We start from the raw sequence: 23,813 nt of genomic DNA, 5'->3' as shown, positions 1-23,813 counted from the left end.
GTTAACATGGTCTAGTTAAGTACTTTAAATCCAATTGATAGGATAAATTATTTAGAAAGAGTAAACTATATTTGCATGAATTCCTACATAATTTATGTTATAAAATTACTGCGATATAAGAGGTAATAGCACAGTTATTCATTTTTAATTTTAAAGCATGGAAGAGAAAAAAGTTTAACATTGTGCATGTTTTTAGACAATTAATATCTTAACATGGTATTTAACATACCCTATGGAACAGGATGAAAGCACATACCTGCTGAGATTCTTGTAAAAGCAAAATCAGTTCCATCCTCACGGATGCCAACCCCCCACCATGAGATCCATGAAGTATACAGTAACTAAGAAACATCCTCAGGAGTGACTGGTATTTTAGAAGCCATTGTCGCCTTTTCTGAAAATTCTCTCTCTGCAGCATAGCTTTTGATTCGTCAGATAATTCTTCAGTGTTTTCACTTAATGCAATTTCATCAACAGTCACGCTAATTCCAGCTTGAACCTCCTCTACTTCTGCACTGTAGTCACAGGTTTTTTGAAGAGCTACAACTTCTCTTTCAAGCCAATGGTAAAGCTGGTACCGCAGCTTCCCACCATCTACCTCATAACCAGTGGATAGTGTACGAAGCTCTACTGTGAGAATCTTCAAGCATGCTCTAAACTTCAACTGTGCTGAGATCACATCTTCTGATGGACTTAAAAGATAATTTTCATCAAGTGCACTGAAAGACTCTGAGTAGTTAGAACTAGTTTCATCTAGCTTTTCACTTGTCATCTTCTGCAAAGGTTTCAGCTCTTTCATTACAAGAGAAGAATCTTCACTGTCTTCATCTTTGTCACTTTCCCACTTTAGCTCCAATGGTTCATCTTGGAATACTAGACTTGGTTGACTCCAATCAAAAGAAAGAGCAGAGCTTGACTGTTTGTCTGATGAACAATCTGAAAGTGATCCCAAACCATTTAGTACATGCTGTGCCCAATCAACAATGGAAACTTTATCTTCCTTGGTCTCCGACCTTATTGGTGAAGAAGGTGAAAAATCCTTATTAGTGTCCATTAAACTAGAATTTGAACAAAAAGGCTTTGACTTCTTGACCACTTTTGGCATTTTTGATAACACTTCTAGAGCCAACATGGGACAGCCAGCTTTTAAATGTGCATGTGCTGTAGTGAAAAACAATCTTCTTTCACTTAAATTTATTTTGTCCGCCAGTCCATTTTCTACAGTTAGGCAAATGCGTGTTGAAGATGTTTCAGAAGAGCCAAAATGACGTCTCAGCAGGAGAGGATGTGTCCTTAGATAATTATAAAAGTTGAACACTGAAGGGTCACAACTTGGGGAAGCACCATTTTCATCTGTAAAGAAATGAGAAAAATCACAACACAGAAGAATAATTCATATTGAATTTTAATCTTTACCTTCTACCAGTTCATAAGCTAATTAGAAATCTATATGACCAATATAATTAATATAGGACAGCTATGTATTTTTAATTTTGCTGTTTCTCCCTTTTCACCATTGCTTCAATTTTTAGCAGTAATGAGCAATAACTGGTTTTAGACAAAGTACAGCAACACATTTATTGCCAGATCTGACTGCTTTTGAAGTGAATGGTAGAGCTGTGCTAGTTTGAATGAGAGCAGAATTTGGCCCATAGTTTGGAGGAAATATTACTCATTTTTTCATACAGTGAGATCAGTTTGGCTGCAGTAATTAGAACTCTGAATCCTAGATTTTTGTACCATCTATAAGAGAATACAGAATCCTCCACTGTCCACTGTCAGTCTGAGCTGTGTAATCTTTGTACTGTGAGAACAAACAATTTAAACTGTAACCTTTAGTTTCCAGTATGTCTTACCAAAGATCATGTTAACATCTAAAATGAAAAAATAAAGTAGATGTGGTTTTTCATCCATCCTGTTCCTCACAGGAAAGACAACTCCAGAAAGCACATCTTAAAATAAGTTGTTAAACAGTTTTATGACAACTATAGTACACAAAGAAACAATTACACTGATCATGTTTACATTATTTTTATATATCTCTCTATATAAATATGTATAAAATATAAAAGTACAAATGTATAAAAATTACACAAAATTATATATATTAATAGCAGTATTATACTAGAAGAAATTAAATTTGCACTGGTATATCAGTTCTGTGTTTAGTCCAATGCTAAAGTAATTTCAGAGACCAGTGACCATTTTACTCTGTTATTTTACGAGCCATAAGGTCTAAACATGAATGCAATACCAGTGGAATACTGGGAACATAGTATGTGCAAGGCATCGCCTAGCTTAGAACAGAGTTGATGCTGGCCAGCGAAGCCTTACTGTCTTGGATAGCAGAAGCCATGACATAACCTAGTCACAGATCTGTCAGACCACAACATTACGAAATACATTCAACTAGACATTTAGACCTGCCCTCTTAGAGGCAGCTGAATGTATTGAGAGTCAAACAAAATGGCAAAAGAACTTCCAAAGTCCACACCAAGTAGAAACACATGCTCTTTTAACACTGCAGAGAATGACCTAAGAAGGATATTGGCAAATGATAGAATAACTGCCTCATTAAGGTGGATTTACATCAACATTTTAGGAAGAAACTAGGAAACCACTTTGTAAAACTTGGTATGCTGTAGTGGCCTGAAATACAGTACTTTATGAAACGAAATCATCATTGGTTCAAAATGTGCTTTCAACAGCATAGTTGAGAACAAGACATTGTCCTGTGACCATTAGGGTGTTGGTGCATTTAAAATTCCTTACACTAAAGCCTTGTGACTTGGGCTGTAATCTACCCTTGGATCTAACGGTGGACTTAAAAGGCCACAAATTTAACAGGTATGACGTTAGTTTGAACCATCTTTTAAACCAATGAATGCTAGCACACAGTGTACGTGGGACACTCAGAGGAGTCCATATGAGTCCACCACACCAAACAACTTCACAATTTTCGTGTCCCTGTGGTAGACATTTCCTGAAAAGACAAAACTACCCACACAATCTAAGAATCATCTTGTCTCTGGAGCTCTACTCTGCAGCAATCAGGAAAATGGTTCCTGGGTCACAAAGTGGGCAATTAAGTTTGATTATTTTCATTTTATAATTGCTGTTACAAAAAATAGCTGAACAACAAGACTTTGGTACTTCTTTAAAATTCAAGAGTACTTTGTCACAGGACTAATTCCAGTTACATTGATTTGAGCTGACATGTTCACAATGTTAAATGGTAATGTGAATAAATTCATTCTTTCCCCATTCATGCACATCATTATGGTTACAGTATATAGTTGTCAACAATACATCAACATATTTTTACAAACATTTAAACTGCCAAGGCCTTTTTTCTGCCCCACTTATTAAGGTAAGCAATAAAATAGGCATTAAGTGGTCTTTTTGGCTTTACAGGAGTCAACTAAAGTCAAAACAGACTTTAAACTGTGGACTAAATTTAAGTGCAGAAATACTAGCAACTAATTTCATAGCTAACATATTTAGACTCTTACCTTCTTCATTTCCAGCAGGTTGCTTAATTAGAGTATCAAGAGCCCTGCTATAATCTTCCAAAATCCAAAAAGCCATACTTCGTAGAAAAGGGTCACAATGCATGTTTGATGAGCTCTCTTTACCAGGAAAGGCACTTCCCAAAATTCTCTTCTGCAGTATGGATTTATACATACTAGATGCTTCAAATTCTGACTCATAAAGCCTTGATATTACAAGAGCCAGCTGAATGTCACCCAGTTTTTCAAGGCAGACCTAATTGAAAAAACAAAACCATAAAAACCATATTTTTTGAGAGACTAAATATTCATTTCTCCTTAGGTTAAAAGGCCACCAGCAAGAATACATGATTTTATGACAGGACAAAAATGTGAAATGAGCCTGCTGAAACACGGTTTCACTGAAAGTGTCAATTTTTGCTCAATTCTGCAAACACTGGCAGCAATTGCAAATATGTGATAATAGCGAAGTGTCACCCAGCAATGTATGCAGGGTTTAGAGTTCCAGCATATCATTTACCCTCCATACATTCACTCCATACAATCTTGCAGCATGATGCTGGATGGATAAACTGTTTCTTGACCCGATGTTGTCATAACAACATTTACAGAATTTTGACATGACATTGTACCTTTGATTCACAGGAGACTGAGTTCAGCTAACCAGTGAGATGTGCACACAACAATTCATCAAGTTGTCCATGCTGTGTACTAACCTATACTAGACAAACTAGATATATCCTCACTTTCCACCAACCTCCCTCCTAACATTCAGCCAGATGGCTTTTTTCCTGGTAAAGGGATCTCTCTGCTCTGGAACCAGACTACAGCAGCACCCAAGGACCCTCCCAGATCCATCACCTCCTGGGTTTCCTTATGATAGATCACTGGAAGCTTAAAAGCAACAGTAATTGGGCAGATTGTCTACCAGTACTATTACTGAGAAATCAATTGTAACTTGAACTTAGTATTAGGTGAGAAATGATAAAAACAAAACATTTTTATATCCAAGTGCAAAGATCAGAAATAGTTGTGCATCAAAGCATCATTAGTGACATGAAAAAATAAACAAAAAAACAATTTTACACTGTGTAAGAAGCTTTTCAATAATGACCCAAAGGTGCAGTAATCACAAGGTACAGATATAGAGAATTTCCAACAATTGTGTCACACTACATGACAAATTTCAGATGCACTATAAACCTATTTAAGAAGATATCTGGAAATTTAGGAGACAAAAAAAATTAGAAATGACTAAAAACATCATAAAATCAGAACTATTTAAACCAACAGAAGAATCTACTATTTCATTACCTCAACTGCATCCTTCAAGTGACCAGCCAACAAGAAAAATGCTGCAGAATGTTCAAAGCGCTGTTTGCCTAATAAAGAAAAAGCATTCTTCAGTGCTGCTTTACGCCATCTATCTTCAGTAAAATTGTTCCCAAAGAACTGTGTCATCTTAGTTTCCTTTTGGGACCTGCAGATTTAACAAGATAGAGGAGGAAAAAAACTTGTTTAATATTAACATTTTATTAGATTAATTCTAGATATCTGACTCAAGATTTGATTTAGATAGCTGTCCAAATGTGTATGCATAAAACAATTACATTTCTGAAGTATGTGTTTATTATTTTAAAAGTGCCAACACAATTATATCTTTTTAAAATTGAAGTGTTTAAGATAAATAAATGTTCAGTCTTTAAATTTTCAAATATCAACAGAACTGATAAGCACCTTCCCATGTACCCTGGAACTGTCTCATAATTGTTATTTGATAGTTATATTTTCAAGTTATTGGTGGGTTTTATAGACTAGTACAAACTTACTCTTAGGACATCATCATCTGAACTGAGAGGATGTGCCTCATTTTCCAGTTCCACAGAGAATATATCCACTTCTGATGAAAATTGGGAAACCAGCAACAATAGCTTTCAAAGGAAAATACTAGTGCTGTATGAGGACATGCTTTTAAGAAATAGTGAAACAGAATTTCTTGAAGATAATGTTATATTTCAATTGTTAAGGCAACCACTGAATAAAATAGTTATCTACCTTTCGTAGTTGTTGTTCTGCAAGATGTGTTGCTCATGTGCATTCCATTCTAGGTGTGTGAGTGCCCGTCAGAAATTTTTGCCTTAGTAGCACCCATAGGGTCAGCTGTAGCGCCTTTATGCCACAGTATATCAGGTACAGTTGGCCCATGCCCTCTCATTTCCTTCTTGCTGACAACTCCAACAAAGGGGCAGGAGGGCAGGTAATAGAATGGACATGAGCAACACATCTCGAAGAACAATTACAAAAAGGTAGGTAACTGTTTTCTTCTTCAAGTGCTTGCTCATGGCGATTCCATTCTAGGTGATTCAAGTAGTATCAATGGAGATGGGCTTGGAGTTCACTATCATGCAGCTTGTAGTACAGCTCTGCCAAAGCCAGCATCATCTTGCACCTGCTGAGTCAGTGCATAGTGCAATGCAAATGTATGGATGAAAGACCAGTTGGTGGCCTGACAAATCTCTTGACTTGGCACTCGTGCCAGGAAAGCCGCCGAAGACACCTGCACTCTAGTAGAACGATCAATCACAATCGCTGGCGGGAGCACTTTCGCCAGCTGTAGCAGTGACAGATACACGCCGTGATCCAAGACAAACTTCTCTGGGCAGCCCTTTATCCTGTCTGCTACAGCAGCAAACAATTGCGTTGACTTACGGAATGGCCGTTTTCTATCGCTATAAAAGGCCAGTGACTGTCTGATGCCACCTGTGCTTCTCATCTGATGCATAAGGCTTCGGACAGAGGACCGTTAAGTAAACGCCCTGGCCCTTGCCCGTGTGGAACTGGGAAACAAGCTTGGGCAGAAAAGTTGGATGCGGGCGCAGCTGGACCTTGTCCTCGTAGAAGACTGTATAGGGTGGCTCTGACATGAGTGCCCTGATCTCGAACATCCGCCGTTCCGATGCTATACTGACCAAGGACGACACCTTCCAGGAAAGGAGTAGAAATCTAGGGCGTTAAAAAGGAGGGCTCATGAGCTTTATGAGCACCAGATTCACGTCCCAGGGGGTATCTGGGTCTCAGACGTGTGGGTACAGGTGCTCTAGACCTTTCAGGAATTGTGCTGTTATGGGATTGGCGAAGACAGAGCTGCCATGAAGTGGAGGGTGGAATGCAAAAAAGGCCACCAAGGGCACCTTGACCGAAGACAGCAACAAGCTCTGGAGCTTTAGATGCAGCTAATAGTCTGGGATGTCCTGCAACGAGACCTCCTTGGGACGAATGTTCTTGTCCAATGTCCAACATGTGAAGCGGTTCCACTTGGCCACATAGGTAGTCCAGGTGAAAGGCTTCCTGCTGCCCAGCAGGACCTGGTGCAGGACTCTCTCCTGCCTAACAGGACTCTCGCTCATCCGTGCTTAGCCATGGAGCAGCCATGCCGTCAGGTGCAGCCGTGCTAGGCTGAGGTGCAGCAGATTGCCGTGGTTCTGGAAGAGCAGATCTGGATGGAGAGGTAATGCAATGGGTTGGACACTGAAAGACTCAGCAGCATGCTGAACCGGGGCTGGCGAGGCTAGGCAGGAGCAATAAGAATGACCCACACTCTATCTTGCTTCACCTTTAAACAGGACTCTGTGAATAAGTGGCACTGGCAGAAAGGCGTACATCAACACTCCCAACCACAATACCAGGAAGGCACCTGACAGGGAACCCTTGTCTCCACTGTATAGGGAGCAATACATGGCACACCTTGTTCTGCCAGGATGCAAACAGGTCCACCTGGGGAATCCCCCACTGTCAGAAGATCAAGTTGACCACCTCTGGATGGAGGGACCACTCGTGGCAAGAGTAGAAGATCCTGCTGAGGCAATCTGCCAGGATATTCCTGGTGAGTGAGTGGCTACAAGGGGGATGGCGTTCTGCGCATAAAGGACCCAGAGGCTGAGTGCCTTCTGACACAGAGCTGAGGACCTGATGCCGCCCTGTCTGTTGATGTAATACATCGTGGCCATGTTGTCAGTGAGGACCTGGACCACCTTGCCTTTCAGGTGAGGTAAGAATGCCTGACAGGTCAGATGCACCGCCTTAAGCTCCCTGACGTTGATATGAAGAATTGTGCTACATCCAGTGACCTTGGGTACTCAGCTCGCCTAGGTGGGCTTCTCAGCTCAGCTCGGACGCCTCCAAGACTAAGGTGAGCAACGGTGATGGGGACACAAAGGGAACTCCCCAGAGCACTGACTTGGGCGTTCAGCCACCAGTTCAAGGACAAGAGAATGTGGTCCGGCACTGTAATTGCTCGGTCTAGGGGGTGCTTGCTGGGAATGTAGGCCTTTGCTAGTCATGTTGCAGGGGTCGCAGCTGAAGCTGGGTGTGCCTGACCACGTACATGCATGCTGCCATGTGGTCCATCAGCCGCAGGCAAGTGTGGGCCGTGGTGATTGGATGTGTCGTTACATGGGCAAAGAGATCCACCATAGCCTGAAAGAGCGCTTCCAGAAGGAAGGCCTTGGCTCGCATGGAAGCAAGAACTGCTCCAATAAACGCTACGCTTGACTTCACTTCTTTGGTCTTGGGGGGCAGAGGCGGTGGGAACCTTCTCATTGGAGAAGGAAACCTTCTCGTTGGCCGCCGACACACCAGCGAGCTCAGGGGAGGATGGGTATACAAGTACTCAAAATCTTTGGCAAACACAAAGTACTTTTTCCTCAGCTCATTTTGAGGTGGTGTGTGTCACGAGGCGGGGACTCACCCATGTGGCACCCAAGTCCCTCCTGGACCCCGGTGCCCCTTTCAGGCCAAGATGTTGTCCCCGGCAGTACCTCCACAGATCTGGTCTCCCCTCCCTGGGGAGCCCCCACCCTTTATCCCCACCTCGCCTCAGACTATGGCTACTGCCAGTCTTGATCTAGCCCCTGTTCACTGGGACAGACCACAGTGTCAATGCCATTCATCACCACCAGGGGGGTCTGGACCTGCTGCCTCAGCCTACCCTTGGGTTTCCGCTCTGTAACCCCAGTACTCTTTCCGGCTTGTAACAAGGCCTGCAGCCTGGGGGGTTTCCGGCTGGAGCTCCCCCAGCTCCTCTAGCCTTTGCCCAACCCCCCTCCACTTTAGGTACTCTTTCTCAGCTCCCAGGCAGCCAGGACCTTCTCCTTCAAGAGCTAGAAGGAGAGTCTTCTCAGCTCCTGGCTTCACTGGCTTTTATAGGGCCAGCTGCAGTCTGACTGGGGCATGGCCCAGCTGCAGCTGCTTCCTCAATCAGTGAGCCTTTAGTTCACAGCCCCAGCCCTCTGCCAAGGCTGGCTTGAAGACCTTTCAGGGCAGGAGTGGGTGACTACCTTGCTACAGTGGGATAGAGAAAGGGGTCTGCCACAGAGACTTAGAAATCTTGAGAACCCCATCGTGTACAGGTAGAGCGATCTGGGCGAGCGTAAAGGCTGAGAGGACATGGAAAAGAGAGCGTCCTCCTGCTCTGCCATCTGCTAAATTTCCAGCCCAAGTTCTCCTCAATCTGCCTGAGAAGGGCTTGGTGTTGTTTAAAGTCATCCAGGGGGCTGGTCCTGGAAGATCCTGCGACCGCCTCGTCCAGGGAAGAGGAGGAGGCCCTGAGGGCTTGGCAGCCACTGGAGAGAAAGGTTTGGGGGTAGGCACCGGTTCCTCCACCCCAACCTCAGAATGAGCTTCTGGTACCAGGCCCGGTACCAGTGAGGTCATCGATTTTCACTCCAATGCAGCCATTGAAGCACGCTCCAAAGGGGGCATGGTCATCAACGGAACTCCCCATGCTCCCAAATACAGCCACTGTGTTGGCCTTGCTGCCACTGCAGTGTTGTGAATGGTAAGGCAGTTTCCAGTGCCCAATCTCATCACGGAGACTGGGGAAATGGGCTGAACCGGGCCTTCGCAGCAGAGGAGCCACTCTCCAGCGACCAGGGAGGAGCTGTCAATGCCTGGGTCTGCTTGCTGGTTGTGGCTACTGGTGAGCGCTGAGTAGGAAGAATGGTCCTGGTGCTGGGGAGATTGGCATCATGGGAACAGTGCTGCAGAGACTGGCAACGTCAGAGGGAGCAAAGTCTAGATGTGGATCGGCAAGAGGGCAAATGGCATTGGTCTTAATATGGGGAGCATCGTTCTCACACTGGAAAATAACGTCCTGGCATCCGGGGGGAGAGTTTAGGCAACCAGCGGCACGGTTGCAACTTGCCATGGGATTGCTTGTCTGGCAACAGACAGCACTCCCCTGCCCCCGGGGAGGTCTTAACAGCTGGCGTGCCCTCTCAGGGAGACTTAAGCCTGGTCCCGCGGCACCGGAGATGTCATAAGAGCAGATGGAGACCTGCGCTCTCTCTGCACCTGGGCTTGAGATGACGACAGTGCAAGCAAGGTGGTGGGTCCCATACCGCTCACCAGAGTCAATGATGGAGCTTTAAGAGGGCTAAGAGCCCCAGCTACAGAAGCATGCTTGCACTGCTCCAGAGAAGGCTGGCTGATAGGCCTGGCCCCTCTACCGGATGACCCCGGGGCCTTCTTGCTCGGTGCCGGTGAGCACTTCTTTGCCTTCTTCTTCAACGCTGGTGATGGCGAACGGTGCTGAGAGAAGTGGGCACCAGACGTGCACTGCACACGGAAGCCGAAGTTCTGTGTGGCCTGCGTAGAGGGCTCAGAAGCCAGGCGGAGAGCGGACTCCATCAGGAGGGCCCTGAGGCCAATGTCCCTCTCCTTCTGGGTGTGAGGCTGAAAGTTCTTACAGATCCGGCAATGCTCCTTGTTGTATGATTCCCCCAAGGACTTAAGGCAGCTGTCGTGGGGCTCCCTCACAGGCATAAGCCTGCCACAGATTGAGCAAGGCTTAAACCCGGAAGCTCAGGGCGAAGCTGGTGGGACCTTAACTATCAGCTAACTATGCACTTAACTACTTAACACTAACTACAATTGAACAAAGGCCCGAAGGCATGAAGTCCAATGGAAGAAACTGCTAGCTCTTAACAAGCAAGGGAGGAGAACCAAGTGATCACCATGGGCGGTAAGAAGGAACTGAGAGGGCATGGGCTGGCAGCACCTGATATACTGTGGCATGAGCGTGGCACTCTAGAAGGCACTACTGCTGGCCTTACTGGTACCACTAAGGCAAAAATCTCCAACAGTCGTGCACACTTAAAATGGAATCGACATGAACAAGCACTCGAAGAAGAATACGACATGCTTTAGAAGCTTTATTGCTCTGTTGCAGTACTACTTACCAAAAATATCCTCACATAGTACCAGTCATTTGCTTGAAAGCCTTTATTATTGGTTTCCTCATGTGAGATCAAGTGCAATAATCTTTCCGGTGGTAAACAGAGTCTCTTGTATCATGGTTTTGATAACATCCTAACAGATTTGCTATTTTTAAAAAAGTGACAAGCAATACCGGAAGCTACTGACAATTTAAATCAGTCTGATCAATTTGAACAATGAACATGGAAAAGGTCATTTGTCCCAAGACAGTTCTTAAAAATAAAGTATATTACATCAAAAACCTACATTAAAAGAACATCAAGGTTGCAAAGTTGAGCACTCAAACATTAGAAAGTGATAGAATTAAGGATGCCATGTGACTTCAATTCAGCCCCCTTGTGCACAAGCATTATGGTCCAGTCTTTATTTATATAATCACATGCTATTTTTTCCTCAGGACCCCTGGCCTCAAGTACACTCACAGAATAGCGCTCTGGAATGACTCAGGGTTGTGTACTGGTGGATGAGGCTACTAGAAGTTTAAGAGACTAAACTTTAGCCAATCACTTTTGGAAATCTTGACAAATATGTAATCTAACATGTAAGTTAGTCACTGCACATGTGCAGTACGGTTTTAGAATTTGTATCACACTTCTTAAGGCCCCAAATGTACAATCTTAAAAATTTATTCTAGATTAAAATTTATATTCTGTACCTATTTTAAGATCAAAATAATTTCAAACACACATTTTTAAATACTACAATGTGTGAATTATGAATACATCCTGTTGAAATTGAAGTTTTAAAAGAAAGAATGAATTCTGAATTATAGTAATTAAAGAACATGAACCTGGCAATCTTTTTAAATATATAGTGATTTAAAGACTGAAGAAAATAAAAACATTTTTGGCTAAAGTATTTGTGTGGCAAGATCCAGTAAAAAACAAAAATGAATAGACTTCAGAACACATTATGATTATCAAAGTACATGCGTCAGTAAAAGGAATTTTTGGAACTTTTTTATTGCTTTTGAATAAAAGAGGAGACAAATTATTTTTATCAAATGGACTGGACAATACGGAATTGTACTTAAGAGCAAATATTTACAAACCTTAGAATTTATAAAGAACTGATTTCTTGTATGTTTCCTACCTGTATAATCCCCAAATCACAGCCTTCTTTTTCATTGCAAGGTAAAAAATAGCTGCATCAAGTGGATCGTTGTTTCGTTGAAAAGCTGCTTTGGCTACCTGTGAATATATGGGGTTTTGTTAAATTTGTGACAAATTTAAAAGTCATCTGAAAGCACTATCCCTAAACTGATTTAGTCATTGTTAAATAATTTCATTTTAAGTAGTTCTGGCAAAGATCAATTAGGTACATTTTTTGCTTACAATTAACAAAAAAAACAGTTCCTCATCAAATCAAAGTTACACTGATTTCAGGTTTTTATGATAATAGTCAGTTATGTAAATAAATAAATAAAAAAACATTTGTTTACTTAGTCTACATTAACTCTTTTGCACTGAACATTTGGGCAGAAACTCTGATAGATATGAGAAATAGTTCTAAGTCATTAGGAAAGGAAAAGCAGAATGAACTGATTTAAATCATAATGATTTAACTCATTTTAACTGACATAAACCAGCAAACAGGAAACCTTGATTTAAATCAATTTTAATTGTGTTTTTTGCATTTGCACTTTTGTCATTTTCCAGTGAAAGGTGTTTCTTATTGGTTGGTAACATTTAAAACATGTTGATTTTGCAGCTGAACAGAGTCTTGACACTAAATGTGGTGCTTCCTTTTGCTAATCAGAATACCATCTCTCTCTCACTCTCTCACACACACACACACACACACACACACACACACACACACACACACACACACACACACTCTCTCTCTCTCTCTCAAGCAATTACATGATTTAACATACATTTAGTCAGATTCTTAATTTTTGGATTTTGTATTTCAGAAAAATGGTGAATGATCCATTACTTCTTTATCAGATGGTGATTATTTGCGTGAAAATGCAAATTCAATTAAAATGCACAAAACCAGCATTGTAACAGTTTTTAATTAAATAAATGAATGTGCTGGATACATTAAAAAAAGTTTACTAAAACATGTTTTGCACGTTTCACTAACTGATTTATTAAGCAAAGGAAATATCTGTAGTTAGTGAATTGAACTGATTTCTAATACTATATCCTTCAAGATTTAAAAACCAATAGATCTCATCCTCTCATACCTGGTTTTTATGGGCAGATCGGAAGAGGAAGGCAAGTTTCAAATATTTAGCCAATGACTTCCACCAGTTAAGTGGTCTGACTTTCTTTAAAACTAGCTGGCAAATATGTACTAAATATTATATCTTGTCTTTAATTTACTTTTTTTAAAAAAACAAACAGCTAAATTCAGGTCTTAACAGCTTGTCAATTTCAAACTTAAATGTAAATGGGTTATTTTTTTAAAGTAAATCTGCATATAACTTAAATTAAAAAAATCCAATTTAAATTAAAAAACTCTTTTTAAAAATCATCAATTTTGTCCACCCAGAGGACAAGTAAATCATGGAGGGCCAAATTTCCAATACACCTGTCATAGTTGTCGCAGCACTAAAGTCTTTTTTCCAACATCGTGTCTGGATGGCCAATTGTCGGTCATCTAGAGGTCACACTGGTACTGTGTGCAACACCGTGGTGCGGTGTGCAACATCAGAGTGCCATTTCCCGCTCTTTTTCCTGGTCACCTAGGGGTCAGGCTAGTGTCGTGTGCAGTCTTTCACTCCTCTGCCTGGTAACCCAGGGGTCAGGTTAGTGCTGTGTGCATAACACCAGCGTGCCGTGGGCAAAGGGACCCAATCTGACCAATCGTAGTTCAGTTCAAACAGTCAGATTAGGGTTGTGTGCAAAACCATGCTAGTGTGCTGGGTGCAGCTTCTAGTGTGCCGTGTGCAAATCCTATCTACGTAGGGGGCAACAGCTCGGAACCTGGAGGGCGTAGGAGCTAGGGACCAATCAAATTTTGACAAGTGTAAAAGGACCTTTGAATAAAACCATGCCTCGTGCCAGGATCTGCAGGAGTATCCACGTACTGACTGAAGGACCTGATCAACCCTTCGGCCAGGGGTCTCCTCCGGATATAGTCGGCTCGGGAGTGTCGTTTTATTGCTTTTTCAACGTTATCTTCTACGGATTCGGTATGCTTCTGGTGTCTGTACTGCTGATCAGCTGCGCCTGGAATACGGTATTTGCTTTCTAATCTTTCTTTCTGTGCTTTGCTTAGCCTCTTCACTTTTCCCCTCTCTTATTTGGTACAGAATTGCATATATTGTTATCTGTTGTAAAGTTGTGTATATATGGTATGTAAGAACTGAGTTGTTGTAATAACTGCTATTGAAGTTGATTGATGTATTTGATAGCAGTGTTTGGTTAGTGTGCACACAGTTTATTTCATTTGGTGTATTCGTTTTACCTTTTTAAAGAACGGTTAATTTTGAATTATTTGGTTTCTTGTTGATGAATGTAAATAGATTGCTTCTGGTTGTGTAAAGGTTTCTTGTTCCAATAGTACTGTTAGTTGGTAAAAGTGCTCCTCCCCAGCCCAAGTTGTGATTTTCTCCCTGTTAATAAACGGCCATGTGGTGTTTTGAATTTTCAGTCAGTCTGGTCTTAATTTTCCTCTCTCAATTAAAAAATTCACCGAACCCGCATTAGGGACGGACAATAGTCATCCCACAAAATATGCTTGTACAAATGCAGATTTGTGACGGTCCATTTTAGAAACTCTCAAAGTTTGGCTCATGTTGTATAGTAGAGGTTTGCATCTCCTAAACTTCCCTTGTTACTATAATGTTTGGTCTCCATAGATTTTAACGGAATCCCCTCAATATGGGTTACCAGTTTGTCCTAGATCAAGCAGGCTAAACTGAGTCACTAGATAGCATCATTCAAAAGATGGGAGGGGACATGCATGCAAAGTTGTAGTTACCAGTTTTTCTATTAAATGCAAGTAATTTCAATTGGCTTCTGAGGGAAATGGTTTCACTTACTAAAATTTGAGGGCAGTAGAAAGGGTTCAAGTGTGTGCTGAAGCAAATCAGTCAGGTCAAGTTAAGCTGGATTATAGTGCAACAAAAGCCATTCATTTTCTTAGGTGACTACATCTTGTGTGACATAATTTAAGCTTTCATTAAATCAATAATCAAGGACCAGACCCTCATCTAGTGCAAATCACCATAGCTCCATTGGCTCCAATGAAGCTATGCCCTTCTATACAAACTGAGGATCTTGCCTCATATCTAGCCATATGGTAAACCAAATATAAACTGATGCACTGTTGTCTGCCTCAGTCTCCAGACAGCCTGAAATAGGTGTGGAACACTACAGTTAATGTAAACAGAAAGTTAAATAAGCACAGTAGGCTTAGACCTAAGAGTCGATATTTTCCATTTCACTGATACATAAAGCTTGCAAGGTATAGGAGCCATTACGAAAATTATGGGCACAGAATGTTAGGAAATGTGATACCAGCGTCTAAACCAAATTTTCCTCTTAGACAGTTCCATAGGATCCATTATGCCCCTAGCTTCCAGTGTCCTGCAGAGTATCTGACTTCTCACTGATAGCAGACTTACCTTCTGACTTCATTAGTATTTTTCACCTGCAGTCCTCAGGAAGCAGAGACTGTAGAAAAATATCTGCACCACTCTGGTGCCCTGAACATACTATCTATAGATCTTAAACTCACAAAAAAACAAGAATATAATATGCACAGGCATGCAAGTGAAAGAAAAAACATGTTTCCTAAATAACTGAACATACAAGCAGATTTACACTCCATTTGTTAAAATAATAAATAATGTGCAAGTTGAGTCTTCATATCTCATTAATACATGTTCTCATGGCAGATATAAAGTAACTTAGTTCCTTTTTGTCATTGCCACAAGGACAAATCACTTCCATACTGGGCTCCATCTCCTAACAGTCATTGTGTGTGCCAAAGTCAAGCAAGGCTCTTGTGCTAAAAATTACTTGACTGGTTGACTCCAAATACTGAATGTTCAATAATGAGACTTTGCAGAGTTCATCAGGACATTTACACTCCCTCACAGGGCAGAATTAATTAAAACCAAATATTTCTACAAGATGAAGATGAGCCTAAAAGTCACAGAATCATAGAAATGTAGCGCTGGAAGAGACCTTGAGAAGTCATCAAGTCCAACCCTCAGCACTAAGACAGAATCAAGTAAAATCAGTAAAGTGACAAGAAATGAAGCCAACCCCCGTCCATTCCCTCTCTATGGTAAAAAAATTCACGTCCTTCAGGAAGCACTGACAATTCTCCATCCCACTGCTGTTAAATTCTTGACTCTTAAGGCCCTCTAATCATAGCATTCCTGTAACTGAACAATATTTAACAGGACACTAGCGTACTTCAACCATTTTTGTATATGGAAACTGGATAGCATAATTATTCTAGGATATATGAATAACTGGTAACATGCTGTAAGCTAATTTATTTTTAGTAAACTATATTTACCTTTTCTATGCATCTGCGCAAACTATGGATATTCCGAACCCACCATCCAACACCCATAGCTCTGAGTTCTGACCAAGTCGGATCCCCTTTCTGCACAGCAGGGAGCATGTTCAGTAGTTCTTCTTCTGCTACTGAATGAAATGCCCACGCAAAGTGACGAGTAGATAAGCCTATATAATAATCCACAAAGGAAAAAAGTGCTCGTTCAGTAACAACAAAACCTGAAAAACAAACTGCAAGTTCAGAAGGTTTTGTTTCTGATTTTTAACTGTGAAAGTACAAGACCAGAAACTTGGTAGGCATTAAAACAACTGCAGGCCTTGCATTCCTAGGTTACACATATGTGAAAGTTCATTACTGTTTTACATATGGACAACCTGTTTATTATTCACTTATAAACTGGCCATTTCTAATTCACGGTCAATAGATGTAATGACCAAAAAATAAATAACTACTAAACATAAATGTCTGCAGAGAAATGTCCTTAAAGATAGCTAGTGGCGATGTCATACCTATGTGAAATTGTATATTAAGTGAAATTTACCAAAAATTCAGAAAGTTTAGCTTAATTTTGATTAAATGCTAAATTCCAAGGAAAACTAACAATACTGACATGTTCAGTGAAAAGTTTCTTTTCCCCCCACCTTTCCTCTTTTTTTTTTTTTTTAATCATGCCAAGTTTTAATGTCTAAATTGTAAACATTCTGGGGTTTTATTTCTTCTGAAAAATTCATCTTCTCAGCATTTCATCAACTTCCAATATAAGAAGTCAAATTTGGAAACAGCTTTCAGGAAACAAGCTTTTGTAAACTTTTGGCACCAAGTATTATTTACCCAAAGCAAAAAGGAAACATGGAAAATTCTGTCCTAATTGAGCATTTTACAGATGAAAAGGACTGTAGCTACAATATGTTCACGGTTGGTTTTTTAAAAAAAAGTTATTTGCAGTATCAAGCAAATATTTCCATCATTACAGCATCTGGATTGATGAAATGGCTAAATACCCTTTCACTTTCATGAAATACAGTGTCATTTTTATTTTAAGACAGAACTACACCAAACGGATCCATCAGCAAAATTTAGTATGGCATAGTACAGGGGCTCTCAACCTTTTTCTTTCTGAGGCCCCCCAAACATGCTATAAAAACTCCACAGCCCACCTGTGCCACAATAACTGGTTTTCTGCATATAAAAGCCAAGGCCTGTATTAAGGGGCAGCAAGCTGGGCAATTGCCAGGACCCCATGCCACAGGGCTCACTGAAAGCTAAGTTGCTCAAGGCCCCAAACTTCAGCCCCATGCAGTGGGACTTTGGTTACTGCCCTGGGCAAGTCTAACACTGGTCCTGCTTAGTGGATGCCCTGAAACCTGCTCGTGGCCCGCTAGGGGACCCCAGATTCTTGGTTCAGAACCACTGATATAGTACTCCTTTAAGTCTTATGTTCTGGTGTGGTATGAACAAAGTGAGTTTTAATGCCTGTACAATCAATTCAGCATGCACTTTCTAAAACTATCTTGCTTCATTTCAACATTCAGAATAATCTATTGTGTAAGTTTACTTCTGAATTTGCTTATTTTCTTTTAAGTATCATCAGGACCTACAAACTTACATCACATTAAGAAAAAATCAGTATTGTTATTTTTAAGTTACAGGTAATCTTCAGCATGTTAAGCTACTGGATCAGCCATATCTGTATACAGCTTTGAGCTGTGCTCAACCAGGAAGTTTACAGATGAATAACTCATTAACCCAAACATTACTGAAAAACAGAAATTACGTTCAATCTTAGTTTGTTTTACAGAGCTCATCAAGAGGTAGAACCTAAACCAAGGCTGTTGAAGACATTTAAAAAAAAAAAGCCTTTGCATTTGGCCAGTGCTTAGCAAATACGTCTTGCCTCTTTATCACTGACAGGAATATTTTACTTTAAGTACAAAGCCAAACATTTGTTTTTGTTTTATTAAAAAGTTCAGCACCCTTGCAAAGTGGCAATTTTCAAGGAGGTAGCACCAATGACAATCCTGAGTTATTGATGTCCCCCCCCCCCACCAAACAAAACAAAAAAACCAAAAACCAATCTGTAGTTACCTTGATGAAGCAGCTGGGCGCGATAGACAGGAGGAAGTGAGGTTGTCAGAAATGTGTGAAGCTGAACAGCCAGAAGGAATTTTAAGCCACATTCATCAAGCGTTTCTCCACCTATAAATAAAAATTGAGTCATATTTTCACTGAAAGAAAATACATATGAAAGGAACTTGAAAAAATGGAAAAATGACTAAAAATACCTCTCTGATTTCCCTTTGCTAGACCACTATCTATGATGTCACATTTAAAAAAAGAGCTCATGAATTCAGTGATTTATTCAACTCAAACCCCAAACTAAGATACTAGTGACATAAAGAAACAAAGGCAATCTAGTGACAAAGAAGGATGCATGCCCTAAGCAAGTTATGCTTTTCAGAGCAATTTAGAACTCTAAGAAAAATCATACTTTCCCTATTCTTTCAATCAGTGACTAAAAACAATATGCTGCTTATTGTATCAAAGTATTACACAACTATTATGTTGGATAAAGGGAAAGAGCTTGGTTGAGAAAAGGAAGTGCATTCATATGATAGAGTAAAATTCTCAGGAAGAAATGCTTCTGATTGTTTCTTTAGATTTAAACAATAGCAACCACACAAAAAGCTCTTTGGATCCTAACAACTGGATTTATAATTTAACTACAGCCACCCAACAGTAAACCAATACCCATCTCATCCCTACCTAACCCACAAAAAACACCCATGCAAATAATGAATTAATTCAGCTAGTCATTACATTAAAGCTGCAAAATAAACTTAGTGCCCCAGGAACATACCCTCAAACCTTCCCAAAAAGCCTGTTAATTTTTCCCCCTTTTCCCAGCATGGGAAGGTCATGTTTGGGTTATTTCTGACCAAGGGCAAAGCAAGTCTCAGTCTTGGGCCCTTCACAGTGAACACACATAGTTCATGATTATATCAGTCAACAATGACAAATGAAAATACTTCTGAAGTTCATAACTTAATTTCTGTAATAAGTGTTATGAAGTTTGCAATTTTAAAAAAAGGACCGTTTACTTAAACAGTAGATGGTAAAATCTTGTTCCATAGTACATAGAATCATAGACTTTAAGGTCAGAAGGGACCATCGTACTAGTACAAATGAATATTTAATACACTTATCTGGAAAGACATTTGCAAGACGACAAAAATCCTCACAAAAAGGCTTGTGAATTACAAGAGTATTGCCTACCACTTCAAATATATAGCTTACCCTGATTTCTGTCTCTGCTTTCTCCAATATCAGTACTGGTAGTAGCAATTGTATCTGCCAAGGCCATCAATGACATTTGCTCCATCCTGGTGAGACCTGGTAAGCTAGAATGCAGCAAGTGACGAGAAAGAACTTGGGCATGCTCTGGTCCAAAGTAAGTTGGGCTGTACTGAGAAAGATCAATAATCTTTGGCTTTGTATTATCTTCATCTGCTTCAAACACGGTAAGATCATCTGTATTTAGGCTGGAGTTTTGAAAAAGATCTTCATAATTTTCATCTGGTAAACCATTTTGTTTATTTAAGTTATTTTGATTGTTGGATTTCTCTAAACAAAAATGTGAGCAGTCATCATCTGCAGCAAGCAATGCATACAGAGGAAGTGGTGGAACAGAGTCTATTTCTGTATAGTCTGTATTCTCAGTTTTGTTGAATGTCTTGGGGTCTCTTGCAGTGCTTCCACTAGCACTAATTGTGAGAGATCTAAGTCGCCGATCATGATTAGGTTCAGATTCATTTATAGCAACAACTTCCCCAGCAATGCATTTCACCAAATGAGACAGGATGGCTTTTGCTCTACGTACTTTACCAAGGTCCATAAGCTCTAGAAGCTGGAAAGGGTGGTACTGTGGTAAAGTTGGACATAATGCATGAGCTGCTTCAAAAAGACCAGAATCTTCCATTTCCACAGACAGATCAAATGCAGTTCTCTTTCCACTAAGTTTCTGTGCAAGACTTGTCATGGATCTGGTTAAGGTTCGTTTTGGTGGATGCAGGCCAGAACCAGCCGACTGGCTTTGTTTCATTAAGCTAGTGATAGATGGTGTACTTCCACTGTAAGAATCACTCATAACTGACTCTTGTTTTGAAGGGGATTGCCACTGAGAATAAACATGCATTTCACAATCCATCCCAACTACAAGGATGCCATCACGTACCCAAGATAAAGAAACTGGCAAAGGAGGTGATCCTTCTACTGAAGAAACTAAGTCCACACACCGTAGCAGTACAAACCTACAAAAAGATGTAACTTTCGCATTTTCCCACAGTGGCAATGCAGACATCTCCTTACTACTTTGGTCATGCATATTCCCAACCAGCTGGCCAAACATATAAAGCTTTGATCCAATTCCTACTGTTAGGATATGTGATCCATCTTCCTTAGACATCCAGTCTAAGTGAACCAAGTGCTTTGTGCTGGGCAAAATCCTCTCATTATTAGATAAATAAACTTCTTGTTTATTGTATGCCATTAAATTACTGTCAATACTAATGGCAGAGTCCAACATTATGCTTATTTCATCTAAATGAAGAGTCTGTTCCAGAATCCAACATGATCCTCCTGTAGATTCACATTCAAAAATACTAACATGCATCATGAAATCTTGAGAACATCGACTATTTTTAGATGTCATCTGCTTGTATGCTACAGCTAATCTATTTGTATGTGCACAACTAACTTCTATTGGCCTGCCTGGAACATTCACAGTACTACTACTAAGAAGTCCATCCTCAACAAGTAGTGGCCATTCTTCCCATATATATGTAACATTACTATTTACGGTATATTCTGGCATAGAAGAAATCACTGCCTCAGGATTCACTCTGCATCTCCAGAACCTAACTTTTCCATCTGAGCAAGAAGTTGCCAGTAGATAAGGGGCGTGACAAACTGGATATACGGAAGAGGAACTCAGGTGTCCTAAAATTGAAACAGAACAAAAAACAAACAACCTATGGAAACAGACCCAGTTAAATTTTAATTTTTTTTCACATCTCTGAAATTTTAAAAACTCAATCCAATATAAATGGAAGGAAAGAAGGATTATATATAAACAGTAACTTGTGGCTCCAGATATGTTAAGCAATAAAAGCAAAATTTTAATATCGACAACATGGATAATCAGTGTTGGAACCTGATGACACAAAATATGGATCATTTGAATTATAAGCTCCAAAATAAATTGTGTATTAGCGACAAGCCATGACATGGATTTATAGCCCTTTAATTAAAAATGGATTTCTCTGTCCATGTATATACACATGGATCCATATCCCTCTTCCCCAATGGTCACCAGAGAAGCTCAGACATGCTGCAGCTGCTGAATCTTTAAACATAACTGGAGCTTTCACGCTGGTGTATTTTCAGAATCCACGTATGTGAAGTCACACAATTATGAAGTGGATGCACTTCACATTGCAATCCAGGTACTATATGCTAGCTAGCTCAAAACATATGCTCCCAATAAAGGGTCTGAATATTCTAAGTAGTCTTCATAGGAGATGTATGTTGATGGACTTAACATTATATTAAAAAATAAAGTCAATTTTCCAGACAAACCACATTTCACTACTCAGGACTGCATACTGCCTTTTACTTACAGGACTTCTTGGTCTAGAGCAACATTTTTCACTGACTAGCTTCGGCAGGAGCTCTGTTGCAGCATTTGGGCCCCAGGAGTAAAAAACAAAATTTTAAAGGACGACGTATTTTAGTATTCCTTTCAAATCTTGTTTCCACGTATTCTTGAGTTCACTAGGTATTTGTTAATTTGTTATTGTTTTAAAAAATCTACTAACCCAGGAAACTCAAAAAATACAGTATACTAAGATATTTACTAGTTCTTTATTTCTTTTAACATTACAGACCTGCTGATGGTTTAACACTTATTATTTCCACTCCTTCTGGTAAATTCAACTCTTGACTATAAACCATTTCCGAAGACAGAGTCAGACGACTGGTACTTTGAAGGTTTGCTCTACAGGCTCGATATTTTTGCGTGAAGGGAGACTGGATCTTCTCTGGATCCAGAGAGGAAGAATATAGCTCTTCATGATGTGACACTGCTTCATCTATATTTGAGTCTATTTTTTCATCTAAAACAAGGTTTGCATTGTTAAGTGAAAGTTATCATAACATATGACAATTGTTTTATGAAAAACACAGCTGTCACTGAACCAACAAGAGGGAATACAATTTTAAACCCGATTTTGGTAAGAAGTGAGGACATCATAAAACAGCTGGTTGTAGGACATAACCTTTGATTGAGTGATCATGAGTTGATTCAGTTTAAATGTAATGGCAGGTAATCAAAAACAGGTCACCAACTTTGGTTTTTTATTTCAAAAGGGAAGTCTTTGGGAAATTAAGGGAATTAGTTGAAGAAGTCAACTCGACCGAACAGCTCAAGGACTTAAATGTGGAGCAGGCTTGGAATTTTGTCAAATCAACCATACAAAAACTATTTGCAATTTGCATCCCAAGTAAGCAGGGAGGGAGGGGAATTGTAGGAAGAGACATGGCTGGATGAATTACCACTTCGGAAAGATTATTAGGAATAATCAGAGAACATATAGGAAAAGAAAAAAGGGATTGATTTGCAAAGAAAGCTGTATCTTGGAGGATAGAAAATACAGGAATAAAGACAATTGCTAAAAGTCAAGCTGAATAAGCTCTTGCCAAGAAAATTAAAAAAAATAAGAGGAAAATATTTTGGTAGTTATATAAATAAAAAGAACAAACAAGGATGAGATTAGGCTGCTATGCAGTGCAATGGGAAGGATATTAAAAATAATCGAGGTATGGCTCAAAAACTGAGTGAATACTTTTCCCCATCTTTCAGAAATGATCATATTGAACATATGCATAAAGACTGGTAGGGTAGGGATGGATTTGCAGAGTAGGGATGGATCAACCCTTACTGGACAAGCAACAAGTCCTACTTGTCAAGTCCCTCTCAAATTTCTGAACAGGTTGGAACGGCAAGCTTCAAAGCCTGTATAATATAAAGCAATGAAACTATACTGATCCAAAAGAAATTAAATCTGTCAAAGAGGACATGTGTACATTAGTTTTCTCACAATAAGTTAATTCTACATGTATTTTCAGATAGAGTGTTAAATGCACACCACAACTTTTTTTAATATTATATAAATATATATGTATAAACACACACGCACAAAATGGCACTAGTTTACTATGAACATTTTAGAATTTGTAACTTTAAAGTTGCATGAATGATGTTCTTTATTTCCTTAAGTGGTAACAGACACCAAGCCAGACATGCCAAATCCATTGGGGTGGGGGTGGGGGCGAAAAGAGAGAACAAAACAGAAACTGGGCTTGCTTTGGCTTAATTGGCTTGTGAGTTGCTTGTTGGCTAGTTTTCGGCTTGTAGCTTGTTGGGTTTGTAGTAGCTTGATGCCCCTCCCCCACCCGCCCTTTTTTTTTTTTTTTGATCGGCTC

At 40.1% G+C, this 23,813-nt stretch overlaps 1 protein-coding gene across 3 annotated transcripts in view; it reads right to left on the bottom strand.

The window, feature by feature from the left end:
- DMXL1 (Dmx like 1) overlaps positions 1–23,813 on the bottom strand; it is a 155,269-nt gene that overhangs the window by 58,848 nt on the left and 72,608 nt on the right. For all 3 annotated transcript variants that reach the window (XM_050945532.1, XM_050945533.1, XM_050945534.1), the window contains 8 exons: positions 22,217–22,444; positions 19,569–21,269; positions 18,360–18,470; positions 16,272–16,441; positions 11,877–11,974; positions 4,824–4,989; positions 3,513–3,765; positions 257–1,353 (listed from right to left, as the gene is read on the bottom strand). In XM_050945532.1, coding sequence (XP_050801489.1) covers positions 257–1,353; positions 3,513–3,765; positions 4,824–4,989; positions 11,877–11,974; positions 16,272–16,441; positions 18,360–18,470; positions 19,569–21,269; positions 22,217–22,444 — 3,824 coding nt within the window. The remainder of the gene's footprint in view (positions 1–256; positions 1,354–3,512; positions 3,766–4,823; positions 4,990–11,876; positions 11,975–16,271; positions 16,442–18,359; positions 18,471–19,568; positions 21,270–22,216; positions 22,445–23,813) is intronic.

The sequence above is a fragment of the Gopherus flavomarginatus genome, chromosome 3 (genome assembly GCF_025201925.1).
Source record: "Gopherus flavomarginatus isolate rGopFla2 chromosome 3, rGopFla2.mat.asm, whole genome shotgun sequence".
Taxonomy (NCBI): Eukaryota; Metazoa; Chordata; order Testudines; family Testudinidae; genus Gopherus; species Gopherus flavomarginatus.
Note: the sequence above shows the minus strand (reverse complement) of the source record. Positions and strands in the feature narration are given on the sequence as shown.